Raw genomic sequence first — 17,619 nt, 5'->3', positions numbered from 1 at the left:
TTACAATACTGTATATAATCTTTCATTTTTGGTATTGACTATTGACTTGAGTAAGTTGAGTATTGAATTTTTATATAGTTCAGACTTCAGATTTCAGGCCCGGGCCGCGCGGCGAAAAATTAGATTTCTATTTTGGAAGTATACAAGTAAAATAATACATAATAAATAAATTTATCAGAAATCAAATTCATGTGACGTAAATATCTATCACCTTACTAAAAGTCGTGTTATAAATTTGCAATTCTAAGGTCTTTAGCGAAGGTGATTACCATCCCTAATATAACTTAAATTTATATCAGTTTTCTCTTATTTTTACACGATTTTTTAGTAGGTAGTTAAAATGGCAGATAATGATGATTATTATTACGGTGAAGGGTTAGTAAATTCTGCTTGAACGGTGTTGTATAAAAAAGCTTTTGTTCTTATAAATTGTGTTTGTGGGTGTCATTGAATTGCACATTTATCGTTCCTGTACTTATTTCATTATAATTTACAACTATACTAAATATATATTTTGTTTTTATAAATGTTAGGTTGTGTGTCATTTTATAAAATTTATACAATAAACTAATTTATGGCTAGTTTGCTTATAATCACTTTCTAGTCTGCATTTTTCTAATGTTATCCTTGGTGTTAGTTGTATTAATTAATGGGTCTAGGTTTCTTTTTTCACAATTACTTGCCAATTTAAAACATTGTTGTGGTTTTGTAGCTTACAGTTTAAATATATGCACTTAATTTTATATAAACTAAATATGTTGTAGGATTATGGATCCATTAGGAACAGCCCCGGAGGTAACCTATAATTGGGTTGACATAACTAAAGACTTTTTTGAAAATATAAAAGGTAAGTAATTTTTTTACACAATCTAACATTAAGTTTAAAAAAAAGTTAATTATTTTTATTAAGTTAAACTAATGTTCTAGTTTTTATGGTTTTAGTTATATTAAATGTATGTAAAAAATACAGAAGAATAGAAACCATATTTCAACAAGTTAAATAAGTTTAAAACATTGCAATATATTATGATCCTGTGCTTTTCAGATCTAGAGCTAGGAGAACTCTTGCATGATGGACATCTCTTTGGCTTGTTTGAAGCTATGTCTGCCATTGAGATGATGGATCCTAAAATGGATGCAGGGATGGCATGCAACAGAGGCAACCCAAAACCACTCAATTTTCAACAGGCTGTTGAGGTAATGTTTAAAATATCGCAAGGCAATGTCTAGTCAGACTTGTGCATAAAAATGGTGAGGATGTGAACTTCATTGTCAAAAGTTTGATACTATATATAAGTTAAATGTATGTTTTATAACAACTTAAGATCTTTTAATGTATGTCTATTTTGTTGTCACATATATGTGATATGAAATTCATAGATTTTTAACCTACTTTTCAGTGCGGAAAATTAAAAATAGACGATTTAGAACCAAGTGAACTGATTGGTATAATAGATGCTACAATGGCATGTGTAGTATCTTGGCTTGAAGGACATTCTTTAGCTCAGACTGTGTTCACTAATCTCTACTTACACCAGCCTCATTTAATAAAAAATAAACCTTTGAAGGCTTACTGCATTGCTGTGTATAAATTGCTGGATTGTATAAGGGATTGTATTAATAAGTAAGTTTCATTTAAGTAAAAACTTATCTGTCTAAATAATCAACTTTTTTATAATAATAAAATCTTAATATGTCCTCTTATGTACTGTAAATCATAACAATCATCTTAAAATTTTTTGTGTGAATTATTATTGAGTCACTGATTGATTTGCAGGTGAATTATTCAAATTTTGTTTGCATCAATTGATGATAGACAATACTAGTATTTCGGTCAACACTTAAGTAAAACATTCATTTATATTATAATTACAGAGCACAAGTTTTTGAAGAAGAAGATTTTCTGCCAATGTGCTACGGATATAGACTAGGTTCCAGTCCTCAATATGGTAATTATGACACAAGTCTAGATCTGAGTGAACAAAAATTTATTGCCATGTTAAGGGAACAAGAGGAGGAGCTGAATAAAAAGGCTAAGATTTCAGATAGTGAGGTAATCTCTAAACTCTATATTGTTTCAGTTATTAAACCCAAAATATTTTATTCAAAATGTATAGTAAAGCTACGGTTTCCTAGAAAAGCGGTGCCATTAACTAACGGCCGACATTTTACGGTAGTTAATAACGGTCGTCTTTACGGTGGCCGAGCTGTGGTTTTCTAGAAAGTAGTGCGACCGTATTTTTGAAGTGTTATTCCAATTTCGTTCGACAAATTTTGCTTCGCACCGCTTTTCTAGGAAACCGTAGCTTAACAGTCCAATAAAATAAATTTATTTAAGATATTGAAGTAAAAAATAAACAAGAGCAGTTAAACAATTTAAATCATCAGAATATTGTTAGAATTATTGTAGAAAGGTGTAGACAATTCATCTCTAGACATCATCTCAGAATAAGCATAACATTCAATCTGAGCTGTATGTTAGTTTTTTTAAGGTACATAAAAAAAATTTAACATACTTTTTTCTCCAACTGATCTCTTTTTTTTCTAACAACCTTAATTTCGTTAAGTATTAAGATGTATGTATGTTTATATGCTGACAAAGCTACATTGAAATATAAATTATTTCAGATGGCGGAGGCCTGGGTGGGTTTAGCAGCCCGGATAAGGTTTACTCGAATGTTTTATCAAGCATTGCAACTTATCACTAAGAGAGATGGAGTATCTGGAGCTGATTGCGTTGCACTGCTAAATGGTTGCTCGGAGATGATGAAGGTCATCATCAGAACTTCTGGGAAGGGGACACAGCCTGTTGAGAATTGTGAGGTTTATATAATGTTTACATGATAGATACTAAGAATTGGTTTTGGGAGTTTTCTAATAATCATATTATAAGTTCCTAGCTTTTAAGTTAATTTAATTTATATGATATATCATATAAAAATTTTGATAGTCAGTCTAATAAAACATATAATTGATTCCTTTCTATAATTATTATTATTGCTCTTGAAACTTACATACACGATAATATTCATTGACCATTTTCTTATAGCTTTGTAATACTAATAATTCCAGCCGATGCACCAAACAAACAAATAAAATAACTTTAATTAATTGTTTTTTTTTAAATTCCAGCCGATGCACCAAACCCGATGGGCTTCGAGCCAATGATGAATCAGCGTCTATTACCCCCAACATTTCCGCGATACACACGTATAAAGGCCAGACCAGAAGCCCTGCAGTACTTCGATGAGATGGTCACTCGCTTAAGACATGCCTGGAAGATTACGTCATGCACCAATTTTCATACAGCACTGGTTCGTCCATGTATATTCCGTTGCCACCTTTATGGCCTCAGATTCCTATATCAATGATACATTGTTTGTATGCAGAATTTTTTAAAAATAAAATAAAATATGTTTATTATGGAATATAAGATACAGGTATCACTTATTCCACGTCATTAAATTTCAATCGGTAGACATCCCTACTCTTCGCCAAAGAAGTCAGAGGGTGTAGGCCGAGAGAAAAAGCCAACGTAAAAAACTCTCGGTGCTCTTTTAAAATAGCAAATCATCAAACAAAATGACTATGTCAAACATAACAATTTTAAAACAAATATCTCAAATTAATTAGAAGTAGCCTGTCTAGCACTAGTCCCAGGCCCTTTTATCAACTAGATAATTGTTAACTTTATAGTAAGCCTGTTTACACAGCTTTTTTTTAATACATTTCTTAAATTTGTTAAAAGTCAGAGATAAAAGAGCCTCTGGGATTTGTATTAAAGAAAAGTATCCCTTTTCCAAAAAAAAATTGCTTCACTATAAGATTTGTGTAGCTGGGGTTAGAAGGTTAGAGGTTCGCGCTATTCTATATATAAATAAAACATGAAGTTTGCCCTGCGTTGGCTTTGGAGTACTATTTTCAAAAAACCAAGCTTTTGTACGACCGTCTACAACACGTGGAACTATTATCTTTTGCTGCTTTAAATTAGATTAATCAAATGGACACAGTTATCAATATTGATGCAATAATTAATTAATTATTTATTTATTATTATTAATTAAAATTGTACGAATAACAGTAGTTTAATGACAGTTAAACGTTTCAGGATTTCTTTATGGAGTTCAGCCGCCAACGCGCCTGTATCCTGTCCAGGTCGGCGTTACAGCTTCTGTACCTAAGTCCCTCCCCTGCCGCGATGACGACTATGGGCCCCGGTCCCGCTCACCGTATCTTCATGGACATCCTCAGAGATTCTATCAAGAGCTTTGTAAATCCACCGGCTTTGGCCAAACTGCCTCCTGGAACTACTCCTCCCGTAAGAAATTTGTAATTATCCTTTGCGGCCTTAGCGTATTAATTCGTCATAGTCGTAGAATAGTGACGGATCTGACAAATAGTAAACTTTACAGGGCAGCCATTGAAAATAATATAATCATGTTACTTTTTGTCATAACTATTTTCATATTCTTTCTGTTATTATGAAAATTTGCATACAAGCAAACAAAAGGGTTTGTTTTGAAACAAAATAAAAATAATAACATTAAATTACACAGTTTTCTAGAAAAATCACATGCTTCTATCAAATCCGTCACTTTACCGACTGATTAATTTGAAATTTAAAACACATGGATTTTTTTTAATGTAGCCGTAATGTTCCAAATATGATAAAAAGTGGATTTAGTTTTTTTTTCAAATCCGACATTGTTCTACGATCATGACGAAATATTTCTATACTATAATTTCAGTCTTTAAATGCTCGAACTTATACAATATTATGTATTGTTTATATGTATTCTTATTCCAACTGTGAACGTTCGTGAAGTGGAACTAATACGTATGCAGGGCGCTTGTTAATTTTTCCATACAAAAATGTTGCCCTAAATGCCTGTAAAGTATCTTATGTTTGTTGATAGTAATTTGTTTAAATTCGACGAAACATTTCTTCAATTCAATTGGGACACATTTCTGCCTCTGTTTAATTGATATTTTTTTAACCTTCCTTATATTTGACATTGTATTGCGGATAATCAGATGCTCTGCCGTGTAATAATGCTTTTATATAAACAAGATTTATATATGTATACTAGTGGACCCGACAGACGTTGTCCTGCATGATATTTCAAGCGATTAGTAAAGCAAAGTATGAAAGTACGACTGCAGCGCCATCTGGCGGGCTGATTTGTGAATCTAAACCATTCCCAGATCCCCTTGAACACACACAAAAAATTTCATCATAATCGGTCCAGTCGTTTGAGAGAAGTTCAGTGACATACACACTCACAGAAGAATTATATATATAAAGATGTAAAAGAAAAAATCACTAATTTTCGAATATACATTAACTTTTTAACAATGGAAAACTGCATTAATTTGTTTATCTCATGTAATGTGTTGGTTGATAAGGACTCCTAGATATTTGGTGTATATTGAACTGATGGGCATAGGCACAGATGTAGGGTAATGCAAGAATGAAGTTTAAGTGATGCTAATGACTTTAGCCTAGAATGTTTTGTTATATTTGGCAAATAATGAATCTAGTATTTGCAACCAAAAACAATACTTTAAATTTTTCAGGCTCGTGAATTCATAGACAAATTCCTGTCTCGTTGTGTCCGTCCGTTCGCGGCGTTTCTTCAGGTTTGCGGACACAACCGGGCGAGGCAACGGGATAAACTAGCCATGCTGCTTGATGAATTCGCTGGCTTGGAAGAAGAGGTACTTATAATTTAGATTTCATACAAAATAAATAAGGGTGCAGCGATATTGTAGTCACCGCAAGCGCGCAGCAAGTATAGTGCCATGTTAGGAAACAATCAAAGGACCAAATTGTACGTTTCTGGATAGCTCGAAGGACCAAAATGTACGGTTCCTTTAAATAATAGAAGATTTTAGTTTTACTCTATTTTAACCACACGTTATTAATTTATTATTTATTTACACTGCACAAGAATTAAATAAAAATATTAAGAGGAAACTTAAAACATGGTTCAACGGGCGGCCTTATCACTTCCAGGCAACCCTGAATATTAATAACCTAGAATATTATAAATAAAATTGTGTGTCCAAAACAACTAGTACATATTAATGTAATACATATATATAATATATATGCAATAATTTTCTATAATACTGTAATAGGCGGAAAGCGTGGACGCAGTCATAAGCGCGACCATGGGTACGCCAGCGCGAGCGTGTTTTGGTACGTGGGTGCTCTACCACGTACTACGAGTTATGATCGCATATCTGCTATCCGGGCTGGAGTTGGAGTTGTATAGTGTACACGAGTACCATTATATATTTTGGTAAGTGAATATTTTTATGTGGGACTATGTATGTTATCGTCCCGTATTCTGACTGTCAAAGCGACTCCAGTAATGGATAGAATTATTAAGTTTACTGGCAGAATTTAGAGATTTACTCTATATATTTTTTTAATTATATTCAAATATGTAATAGTTAGTTAGTGCTTTGCATAGATGGCGCTATTAGCAATAAATTCATTAGTTTAATTGCACCGTTTTAAATAGATATATTGCCATAAAAAAATAGAGTACTCATCTGTGTCTTTTCATCACAGTGTGAACTAGTATTTACGAACTAGGTCATTCATAGGCAATTTTTTTAGAAAAATATTAAATATGTTAATCAATAACATGAATAGATATTGAAATTCAAGTTGCGAGTTATTTTTTTAGCAAAATTTATAAATAAGCAGATAATGCTGAAATATTGTAATAAAAATTATGAAATGTACTATTATTGTTTTCAGGTATTTATATGAGTTTCTGTACGGTTGGCTTGTGTCTGCTTTGGGGCGGGCGGAAGGCCTAAGCGGGGAAGCAAAGCGTTCGGAGAAAAAAAGTGGTTCACGGAAACTGAAGAAGAGAGCTCGTCCCTCAGCAAGAGAGGGTCTTATGTGTCAAGTGCTACAGAGTATGTGCGGGGGATATTATAAGGTGATTATATAAAGAAAATACTCGTCGAATTGATAATTGTATCTTTAATTTATTTAAATCAGTTCAGTAGTTTTTAGAGGGGAATTTATAAATAATAGGAACACGTATTTACAGTGAGTTTAATTTTTCTAGTTACTAAACTATTTGTTACTTAGATTTGTATTGTAACTTATTATGTACTAAACAAATATTTATTTTTCGTTTACGTTAAATCCAATTCATAAGTCATACATAGGGAGCGTTCAAGTATTACGTCACGCAATTTTCCCGCAAACCCCCCCCCCCCCCCCTCCCAAAATTCGTTACGTAATACTTGAACGCTCCCTTAGGCGTAAGCATCTGTTCAGTTCACTCTGAATTTTACTTACAGAACAAAAAATCGATGACGCAGTATTTGTTCTAAGATTAATGAGACACACAATTGTGTGTATAATTTAATATTTAGTTTGAATTGTAATGACCATTTGGATGCGCAGGCGTTGGTAGCCTTCAAGCTCCAAGGCAAGATTCGTCAGCCGCAGTGCGAGTTCGACAACGAGGCGGTGCGGTACAAACATCGCTTCGCGCCTCTTGCGGTACTGACGCCGCCGCAAGTTCATTATCATGAGTTTTGTGAAATGACACGCCCTTTGCAGTAAGTATATTTAATTTTTATTAAGTACTAGCTGACCCGGAAAACGTTTGTTTTGCCATGTATATTATTTCTAGGAAACATTTTTTTAGTTCAATAAAAATAGCTATCTACAATAATTAAAAAAGGGGTTGATCGTAGAGGGGTGAAAATGAGGGGTTATATGTATTTTTGTATGCTGTATTATAAAAAAAATATTCTAAAGTATAAAAAGATTTTTTTTTGGAGAGGACACCCCTTATCACTTAGGGAATTGAAAGATAGATAGTAGCCGATTTTTGGACCTACTAAATATGCACATAAAATTTGATAATAATCGGTCAAGCCGTTTCGGAGGAGTATGGTAACTAAAATTGTGGCTGGCGTTGTGCAAGATGGACTGCTGGAAATAGCAAATAGAAAATTGTGGAATGCTTTGCATGAGGCTTTTGCCCGTAGGGAGTCTTTATTCTTTTATAGAACGGGTAGGAGGCACACCTGATGTTATGTGATATCGTCGCCCATGAACACTCATTGCCATAGGGCTCGCGAGTGCGCTGCCGGCCGTAAAGAATTGATACAATATTTTCTTGAACGAAGTCGAATTGGTTCGGAAATACTTCAGTGGTTCCACATAGGCCTACTGTTTTGCAAAAACTGAACTGAAAACTGAACCCAACTGAACTGCTCAAGTTCATACCAAAATCTATTGTTTCTATTCTGTACCAATCAACATTTCATAGTGAACGAAATTGAACATTTCAATTCAATTTCGAACATTTCAATTCAATTTCGTTTCAGAATTTTAAAAAATCAACTCACTTCATACTTTATTTATAACTAACCGACCCTCAGTAGAATTACAGTCCCATTTATAAGCCTTAAAATATGTGCTACGGATATGCAATATCTAAAGCCATTGCTTACAAAGGAGGTTCATATCTTGATAAGAAAACTTTTATAACTGTATTTCCAATACAATGAAATTTTCAGATACGAAAACCCTATAATATTATACCTGGGCGGCTGCAAACACTTTCAACAAGCTAGAAATCTATTGGAGACCATCACAACACCAGACCAAGAGGTAAATTGTACAAGTCTAATATCATTTGAAGTATTAAAAACCTTTCATCTGTATAGGTATGTTATCTAAAGCTGGAGGCTTCAACACATTTATACTTTGTGCTTGTGTACTGTCTGTGAATAAGCGCGAGGCGTGACGTCACACTGAAAATGCATCATGAAAAGACTGTCCGTCTCTCTCGCGCTCGGTCAAGCTTATGAGTATAAAAGAGACAGTTATTGTTTTGATTTTGCTACTGTTTATAAATACATGTTGATCTTTTTTCTCATTATAATTTTGTCTCTGATTGTTTACTTATTTGGTTGGAAGTTAGAATACTTAGAAAAAAATGTCTTATGAAATAATTGGTTCCGGCAGAACATTAACAGGACAATCTCGTGAAATAGTGTACAATGTTCTTAATTATTTTAAGCATCTTAATAAAAACAGTTTAATGAAAGAATTGTTAGTGAAGTACGCAATCAAAATAATATAATATATTATATTAACGTATAATATATCATATCCAGAAAAAAACACATAACCCAACCCACCTAACCTTACTAGAACCAGAGTAGACTAAATATAGAGCAAAAAAGTCATATTTTTAAACATACTGTATAGTGAAATTGCATTAGTGTGAGTACTGTGAACGCGCCAGCTTTCGATAACCGACCTATATATTTATATTATTATTCTTTTCGTCCGTGCGACGGCCTTGATTTGAGAACTGGGAGTAAATTTAAAAAGATATTTTATTAATAAATGGTTTTTTAAATAACAATAATTAGTGACAATAACGTTAAAAATAATTAGCAACAAAATTATATTTTTAACGAAAATAATTTAAACATTTAAAACAATTACAGGTACTAGATTTACTGAAGGTGGCGAAAACGAATTTCATAGTATTGAAATTACTGGCTGATGGCCACAAAAGCGATTCCAGTACGCCGCCAGACTTCGATTTTTCCGTACATAGACATTTCCCTATAATTAAATTAGTTTAATAAGATTTTATATTTCTAGTGTAAAACTTGTAAATGTTATAAATATATATGGTTTAATTTAACGTGTTTTGATATTTACTGTTTATACATTATATTTTATGTATAATGTATAATTCGGAATTCGCAGTTTTTTGTTTTTAACTGGTATAAGAAATCTTTAATAAAACAGATATAATTACTCCAAACCCAAGTAATTGAACTCACTTAACATGATTTTCACTAGATAACACGTGTCTTTATAATTAAAGGCCGGCAACGCACTCGCGAGCCCTCGGGCATTGAGAGTATCCATGGACGGCGGTATCACTTAACATCAGATGAGCCTCCTGCTCGTTTGCCACCTGTTCTATAAATAAAAAAAATTACAATTTATGTAATTCTGATCGGGCCGCAATGTTTACCACAGTCAGTATAGTTTGATTTCGTTGATCGTTGGATCTTTATTAATATTACTGATTGTTGTATCTGCGCACGACTCCACTCGCGGGCTGTGGCGTTGCTTTTGAAAAATTATTTTAAAAGCTAAATGCTTCATATAATTTTCAATTCAAGTGTTCAAATATTATGCATTTGTAAATCGAATCTTATTTAACATTAATCTCAAATAAGTTTATTATCAACCTCCTTTCCAGCCAGTGTCTTTTATAGAAAAAAATAGGCAGTCCTTGTACCGTTTATTATTAAAATAACTTATTCAACTGACAATATTATGTTTCTCTTTTCATACACACTACAAAATACAATAAATTCTCTGATAATTTTGTTAAATACGTTCATAATAATATGCTATAAAATAGAAGCAATATAGAATTTAAGCGAATTAGGTGTTTATTACATACATTTTGTAAAACAATTTTATAAATCTTTGATAATTATATTTTATAATTCTAAATATTTTATCATATTTAGTTTTCTTCTTCATCAGAATCAGCATCCGATACATCAGTGTAGCAGTCGTGTTCTATCGCATTTACGTTGAGGAAGTCCATCGGTTGTGGTCCTGGAAAACACAAAACATCAAGTTCGATTCTGTCTGAAAAACTTCAATGGGTTAAAACAATCTATTATTAACGACAAAGTGAGCCTCAGCGAAATCTTATATTATTTTTATGATAACAATTTCCTCATGAAGCTCACCTTTTGTTATAACCGTCCGTGAATAGCACTCATTATCCAGTGAACTCTGCCTTTTGTGTATATTACCTGTATGCGAACACCTACGTTAGCTTAACGTTGTCGCCTCGCCTTTTTCTACTTAAGTATTTACTTAATGAAGTAAAAATGAATTAATATTGGAAATTACTTTCTATGAGAAAGTCAACGCCTAGAACTTTTTTGCTAGCAAATGTCACTTCGAGTAGTCTTGTGGTATGAAAATAAGACCATAGATAGAAGTAATGGTTGTCTACTTTAATAAATAATATGGTTGAAATGTATCTTAACGAAATATCCCGTAAAAAAGGCCTTTGTTACCTATGCTATTAACAGATACACACAACAGTTACAACATATACAGTTTGTAACTAAATTATATTTTTTTAAATCTATGTATGGTTTCCAATGTTAATCCAATTCCGACTTCGGAAATATTTCTGTAAAATAAGGTACCTTCTGTGTATACAACACTCGCCCCAAAGTCCTGTACAGGTGTTGGTGTAACAGGACGATCAACTTTGATGACGGCAGATGCGTTTTCCTCTTCTCTATCACCTTCTTCGTCACTCTCTATTATTATTTCTATCTCTTCACAGTCTTCTATCTAGAAATGAAAGAAAACAATTTTATGATCTATTGCAAGGTTTATGGTAGATGATTTTTTATTATTTCAATGATAAAAGACGGGACGAAGAGATTTCTATTTTTGTATCACTTCGTTGCATATAACTACTCAGTTTGTACTCACAAAACATTATAATTAGGACCGTAATTGGTGGCCTTATAGATGATAAGATCAGGCAGGAAAGTAGGTATTTTTTTTATAGCGATGTACAAGTATTGCCTAGAAGATAAATAAAGAAAGGCAGGGTGGGATATACACAGATAGAGAATGAAGCGAATCCTTATCCCGGAAACACTGAAATATAATTTATACTTCCTGAATTCGGGATTTATAATATAGTCATCTCTTTTTCGATTAGTAGAGACATGACGTAACTTTAATAGAAAAGAGGTTAACAAGGCAGCTTAATACCGCCGATAAATCATAGAATACATAACGTGTACATTACTGTGTACCTACTGGGATATCAAGGGATTGTTGCTTATTCCTAAACTCCCGACGTAGCTGCGCTGACGTTGGTGTTGGTGCTGCTTTACTGTAACCCGGTGAAGGGGTACCAAGTCCACTACTCCCTTCATTAACCTGATACCCAACGTCAAGGTTCAAGGCCAAGTTCGGGGTACCAGCGAAACGCCGCTTACGCAGATGACAGCCTGATTCTTCGTCGACCATTGTGTTTCTTATGGTAATCCTGTAGGAGAGGTATAAATTATCAAAAGACCACCTTATGGTCGTAAACCATTATGTATAAGTCTTGGTAACTACAGAACAGCGTATATACGAGCTACAAATTGTAAGTGTATTGATGGGAACACAAAAGTCAAACTGGAAGTTGACAGAATTTAATTAGACATGGAATAATGGACCCCAAATAATATTAGCTATGTTGTATGACTGCCTGGCTAATTTCTCCTACAAAAATTATTCGCACCCAGTAACTCTGTCCACAACGTAATAAATGAACGTAAAAAACATACAAATTTTCACTTAGAAATATATATTACTTGTTACACAATTTTCTTAGAAACAATCAAACACGTATTCACAACGGCACCACAGGAAACTCTCTCCGTCAGACCTACATCGGTCTACTAGACCAAGGACTCGAACTCGAGCTCCAAAGAAGCCATATGATTTAATCCGTGCACTATGAAACCTTTTGACGAGGTTGTTATGTATAACTACCACCCGTGGCTTTACGCCAATTTTAGGACCGAATTCTGCTTGAATTTGCTAAATATTATTCATAAACGCGTTAATATACTAATCTGTTAGTTAAATGTCAATTTATTTTATTTAACAAGTGAAACAAGAGTGCTAATGAAATATAATTTATGGCCATTTAAAGCATAAATAAACATAGCGTACCAATTCTTAAAAGGCCGGCAACGCACTCGCGAGCCCTCTGGCATTGAAAGTGTCCATGGGCGGCGGTATCACTTAACATCAGGTGAGCCTCCTGCCCGTTTGCCCCCCGTTCTATAAAAAAAACATTACATATAGGTATATACTATATATATTTTAACTGTATCATAAGGAATCTTTAGTCTTTTTAATGTTTTGAGTTTTCTAATTAAAATGAAATAGCATATACGTTGTACTTCCATCATCGCCATGCGAATATACAGACGCAATGTCGTATTATGCCTGTATGTATATAGAAATTATGATAGCGAAAATAACTAGACATATGAAATCCTTTATATACAACAATAGAATGTTGGATGAAAATCAACTTTAGGGAGATTATAGGTAATTTCACATTTTCTTTGTTGTTCAACTGTCTCGTAGTCCGTAGACTTTAGAGATTTATGATATAATTAATTGTTCTTAGAACATTTCATATTTTAGATAAGTTGTCCAGTAGATAGGACAAAATATTTCAAAGGGTAAAAACTGAAAACGTATTTCTTCTAACTAAGTTACTAAAACTACTCGTAGATCCCGATGGATGGACAGGAAGCTGCCACTAGTAACTGTACTGGTACATATTAAGCTAAATTTTAATTGCATCATTGACGTAATATGATAGTATGTTTCTGTAAAAAGGTACACCTCGAATGTACCCACCTTACTAGAACTGTAGTTGTGTACTAAAACCAATTAATATATATTAAATATTTAAAAAAATGTAATGTATGTCTTAGAAATATATTACAATTGAAAAATATTATAAGTATTCGTTTACCAAATTTTTTAAAGTATTTCGTTATAATATAGCATTTTAATATTTTCATAGAGATCGAAGAAAATGTTTCCAATCCCCGACACTTGAAGGTTTTCACCGCCCACTTAAACGCTAATGCCTAATTATACTTATTTAGTACATAACAGATAATCATATTTTTACCACATATAATTTATCCATTTTTATTTGGGGTTGTATGAATATTGTGTTAAATGGATAATTTGGGTTTACTGGTATTTTTATAGGTTTTAAGGTGGCCATAAGGTTTTAATTGATATTTCTTAATAAATAAATTTCATTTTTCATTATTAGTTTAAATTTTTTTTTATTACAATAATTAATTCGAGTATAGAACTTGTATATAATATAGTATAGTATATTATATACAAGTGCTATACTATATATATAGCACACATTAATAAAACAGACATAGCAGTAACTTGGGTAGTTGTCTTACATATAATAAGGTGGGTTCTATGCAGATTGAAGACAATCTTCAGGTAAAATTGACACTCCGGAAGGAATGTTTTAAGTTAATATAAATTACAAGTAATATACGTCGATTAAAATTACATTAAAAGTAGTTTGACATATAAAGTAACCTTTTACTCTTAATATTTGAAGATAGAGGGAGGCATAAATAGGTTAATGATTTCATATTATTTATTTATTTATTTCGTACTCTTACAGCTAACATATATATAATATATATAATAAAAAGCAAAAATACTGACCACATAGCCAAGATAGAATACATAATATAAACAAAAAACTTCAAATACTACAGAAGGAAAAAGCTGTTCAAAAAACAAAAATTATCTAGTAATTTGGCTGTGTTGTGTGATAGGTAGTGTAAAAGTGTGGGTACGTGTATATGTGGGGGTGTGCACAAGATCCAGGTGATTTTGCGCTATGGATACTCTTAATACTCCTTTTAAGAATATTCCGCGACAGCTGAAACCAGTCAAGGCTAAATATTGGTCGTTGTATGTCCGGGCAAAACTGAGTTTTTGGCATAGTTGTGTGTGTGTGTGTTGATGTGAGGAACGTGGAACAAAGCATGATCACGCGTCTTTATATGTATTAAACTTATTATAGGTCTTATATGAGATACATTTTATAAAGTTGTTTTGAATCTTTTCCATTTTTTTTTGTACGGTGTAACTAGGTGACCAAACCGAGTAACCATATTATACTTTATCCATACGTTCTCATCGGACGCTTTACTTAATTTTAACCTGTGTTACTTTCCTGTGATGACTATCATATATAATGTCGCGTTCCTATCTATCTCCTTGGCCGGCGTTATTGGGATCTCAAATCATATAGCCTGCCCATGCTACATTCGTTGTACTGTAGCAACAATGTCATTTAATTTTGTTATTAGATTTCGTTGCTTTGAAATTTATTAACTAACTTCTTTATTATCGAACTATGCAGTCACATAACTCCTCAATAGGGCGCCATATTTATATTAATATAATTAGACGCAGACATTTCTGCGTCTGCTTCATTGAACTTTCTTTATACGTCATACACCTAGCGACACCCAAGATCTCATATCGATCACATATGAGTATGTATATGCGACGAAGGTGGAAAAAAATACAAATTTTGAGTTTCCAAAACAAGAAAGGCAAGTTTTATTGTAAAAATATTACTTACTGATGTCAGAACCATAGCGTTTATAAAATAAGCAATTATTTATACCATACGGTCACTTGGCCAGATTACAAGCGGTCGACCCACTTATTTGAGGCCGACAACGTATAGTAAGGTTCATAATTGTGCATTATTTTGGCATTGCATTTTGGTGTAAGCTTGCGACTTATTAGAACAGTTGTTACATTAACATGCTTCTTCGTGTGCTAGCTTTGTTTGAAATTCTATTATACATGAAATTCATATTAGTGCAGGTTTTATATTTTCTAATAAATAACAGATTTATTTTTAAAATTAGTATTGTAAATATGGAGTTTTAAAATTGTTATACATAGATGATTTTCTGTCTGTAGAATTTACGTTACCTTAACAGGGCTGTCGGTGAGCTGATTAAGATGACTAAATATTATTATGATTAAAATAAATAGCTTAAGGTTCCAAAAAAGTACGAAGCAAATATGTATCTTAAGTAATTTAACATTGGCAAGTAGCAGACAATATTTTTTTTTATTTTGGTTACCAAAATTCAGTCTGTAGTTTTCGGAATAATTTAGAGATTTGCGATCGATAAAATATACGTTTGTAAAATGTAAATATCGGTCAGGTGGTAATTAACCAAGTTGCAATCTGTATTATCGCTGGTTGTCCTTCTGAATTGTATATAAAAGCCAACACTGAGATATTACGAAATACTTTCGAAAAAGGATCAGTGAGGATAACATCGCAATATGGAAAAATTCGTATTTTTATGTATCGTGCTCATGGCTTGTAGTCTTGAAGCTCATGTAAGTATATTTATTAGATATTTATATATATATATATATATATATATATATATATATATATAGATATTTAAAGATTTTACTAAATAACTAATCTGTCTCTTTACATGATAACCATTGATTTTTAGTAAGAGAGGAAAGGTAATTTTTCAAAGGTTTATATTCTAACGTAACATTATGTAAAGGCGTTTTACCATAAAATGTATTATTAATGTACAAAATGTTTACAGAACGTGCAGTTATCAAAAGATCAAAAAGAAAAAGTACAACAATACACCGTAGAATGTATCAAAGAAACCGGAGTTAAGACTGAGCTCATAGAAGAAGCGAAAAAGGGCCAATTAAGCGATGATGGGGGCTTCAAAAAATTCTTATTCTGCTTCTTTCAAAAAACAGGAATGCTGACATCTGATGCAAAACTTAATACTGAAGTCGCTTTATCAAAGCTCCCGCCAGGAATAGACAAAGCCGCAGCTTCGAAATTGCTTGATGAATGTAAAGCGAAGAAGGGCAAGGACAGCGCAGACACAGCGTATGAAATCTTTAAATGTTATTATAGTGGCACAAAACAACACGTAATTTTTGCTTAGGTTTATTTTAGAAGGTTATTTTTATGAAATAAATACTTTTTTTTTTTTTTTTTTTTTATTTTCTTAATGGTATTCCTACAGCTACTTACAAGTACTATAAAATATTCAAAAAATTACACTATACACAAGAGCCAAAAATGGAACACACATTTAAACATACACAAAACACAGTTACACCTATACAAATACAAAAAAAACAAAAAAATTACAAAGAATATATGTATGTATGTAAATTCTAAATTCTACGATTCACAGTTCATTACAACACATTTATTATAAAGAAGGAATAACAAAGCCATTATCTAATAAAAGATACTAGATTTTTTATATCATTTCTTAAACATTTTTTAGATACATTAAATATTTCTATTTGCTGGTAATTCCTATTATAATCTGAAGGTATACGATGCATGACTGAGTTACGCAAATAGTTTGAATTAAACCGAGGAATTTTAAATAGTTGCGTTTGCCTTGTATTGTGTGAAGAAGGGGCGTGAAAAAGTAAAAGCGGCAATAAGTCAGGACAGTCAATTAAACCATTGCAAATAGCGTGTAAAAATATAAGGTCATATTGTTTACGTCGACATTCCAATGATTCAATACCAAAGTACTTGCAGGAATCTATATAGCTACTGTACTTTCGGAAATCCTTAAAACTTAAAAACTTAAGAAACTTTATTTGAATGTTCTCTATTGCTTCAATGTATTTCTTGTAGGTTGGGGACCAAACAGTGCATGCATATTCCAGTGTACTCCTAACAAAAGCAAAGTACAGGCATTTTATACATTTTATATTCCTGAAAGATTTGCATACTCGTTTGACGAATCCAAGTTGTTTATATGCTTTTTCTGTTATATTATCTATATGTTCTGAGAAAGACATCTTATCATCTAGTAGTATCCCCAAGTCTCTAACTAAATTCACCTGTTTAATTGTTGTATCTCTTATCTTATAACAAAATTGTATTTTCT

At 32.5% G+C, this 17,619-nt stretch overlaps 3 protein-coding genes across 6 annotated transcripts; 2 read left to right on the top strand and 1 right to left on the bottom strand.

Annotated features, from left to right (window-relative positions):
- Nucleotides 1–72: 72 nt before the first annotated feature.
- LOC125051471 (N-alpha-acetyltransferase 35, NatC auxiliary subunit) lies at nucleotides 73–9,707 on the top strand. Of its 3 annotated transcripts, none has more exons than XM_047651781.1 (14): nucleotides 73–261; nucleotides 765–847; nucleotides 1,046–1,197; nucleotides 1,401–1,624; nucleotides 1,876–2,053; nucleotides 2,629–2,818; nucleotides 3,133–3,314; nucleotides 4,109–4,318; nucleotides 5,578–5,718; nucleotides 6,142–6,305; nucleotides 6,773–6,959; nucleotides 7,436–7,593; nucleotides 8,563–8,656; nucleotides 9,505–9,707. In XM_047651781.1, the coding sequence occupies exons 2-14, from the start codon at nucleotides 769–771 to the stop codon at nucleotides 9,643–9,645; spliced, it is 2,100 nt and encodes a 699-aa protein (XP_047507737.1). In that variant the 5' UTR covers nucleotides 73–261; nucleotides 765–768; the 3' UTR covers nucleotides 9,646–9,707. The 3 variants fall into 3 exon arrangements, with proteins under 3 accessions (XP_047507737.1, XP_047507728.1, XP_047507744.1); XM_047651772.1 differs by having other exon boundaries at nucleotides 73–375; XM_047651788.1 differs by having other exon boundaries at nucleotides 117–146.
- Nucleotides 9,708–10,304: 597 nt separating this feature from the next.
- On the bottom strand, nucleotides 10,305–12,136 carry LOC125055105. 2 transcript variants are annotated; one of them, XM_047657351.1, is made up of 4 exons: nucleotides 11,885–12,136; nucleotides 11,254–11,404; nucleotides 10,783–10,848; nucleotides 10,305–10,645 (listed from the first exon to the last, which is right to left on the bottom strand). In XM_047657351.1, exons 1-4 carry the CDS (start codon nucleotides 12,095–12,097, stop codon nucleotides 10,551–10,553), a joined length of 525 nt encoding a protein of 174 aa, XP_047513307.1. In that variant the 5' UTR covers nucleotides 12,098–12,136; the 3' UTR covers nucleotides 10,305–10,550. The 2 variants fall into 2 exon arrangements, with proteins under 2 accessions (XP_047513307.1, XP_047513315.1); XM_047657359.1 differs by lacking the exon at nucleotides 10,783–10,848 and having other exon boundaries at nucleotides 11,885–12,132.
- A 3,794-nt stretch (nucleotides 12,137–15,930) lies between these two features.
- LOC125051324 (general odorant-binding protein 56d-like) lies at nucleotides 15,931–16,690 on the top strand. Its single transcript, XM_047651566.1, has 2 exons — nucleotides 15,931–16,060; nucleotides 16,288–16,690. The coding sequence occupies exons 1-2, from the start codon at nucleotides 16,004–16,006 to the stop codon at nucleotides 16,645–16,647; spliced, it is 417 nt and encodes a 138-aa protein (XP_047507522.1). The 5' UTR covers nucleotides 15,931–16,003; the 3' UTR covers nucleotides 16,648–16,690.
- Nucleotides 16,691–17,619: the final 929 nt, after the last annotated feature.

This window comes from Pieris napi, chromosome 1 (assembly GCF_905475465.1).
Source record: "Pieris napi chromosome 1, ilPieNapi1.2, whole genome shotgun sequence".
Taxonomy (NCBI): Eukaryota; Metazoa; Arthropoda; class Insecta; order Lepidoptera; family Pieridae; genus Pieris; species Pieris napi.
Note: the sequence above shows the minus strand (reverse complement) of the source record. Positions and strands in the feature narration are given on the sequence as shown.

Bases quoted from the DNA above. Each gene is read 5' to 3' on its own strand.
- LOC125055105 (XM_047657351.1), bottom strand. From the start codon at position 12,097: ATGGTCGACGAAGAATCAGGCTGTCATCTGCGTAAGCGGCGTTTCGCT. The intron at 11,405-11,884 runs GTAGGTACACAG...TTTCATTTCTAG, and splicing joins AACAATCCCTTGATATCCCA to ATAGAAGACTGTGAAGAGAT. The intron at 10,646-10,782 runs GTGAGCTTCATG...TGTGTTTTCCAG, and splicing joins ACGGACGGTTATAACAAAAG to GACCACAACCGATGGACTTC.
- LOC125051324 (XM_047651566.1), top strand. From the start codon at position 16,004: ATGGAAAAATTCGTATTTTTATGTATCGTGCTCATGGCTTGTAGTCTT. The intron at 16,061-16,287 runs GTAAGTATATTT...AAATGTTTACAG, and splicing joins CTTGTAGTCTTGAAGCTCAT to AACGTGCAGTTATCAAAAGA.
- LOC125051471 (XM_047651772.1), top strand. From the start codon at position 341: ATGGCAGATAATGATGATTATTATTACGGTGAAGG. The intron at 4,319-5,577 runs GTAAGAAATTTG...TAAATTTTTCAG, and splicing joins CTCCTGGAACTACTCCTCCC to GCTCGTGAATTCATAGACAA. The intron at 8,657-9,504 runs GTAAATTGTACA...AAACAATTACAG, and splicing joins TCACAACACCAGACCAAGAG to GTACTAGATTTACTGAAGGT.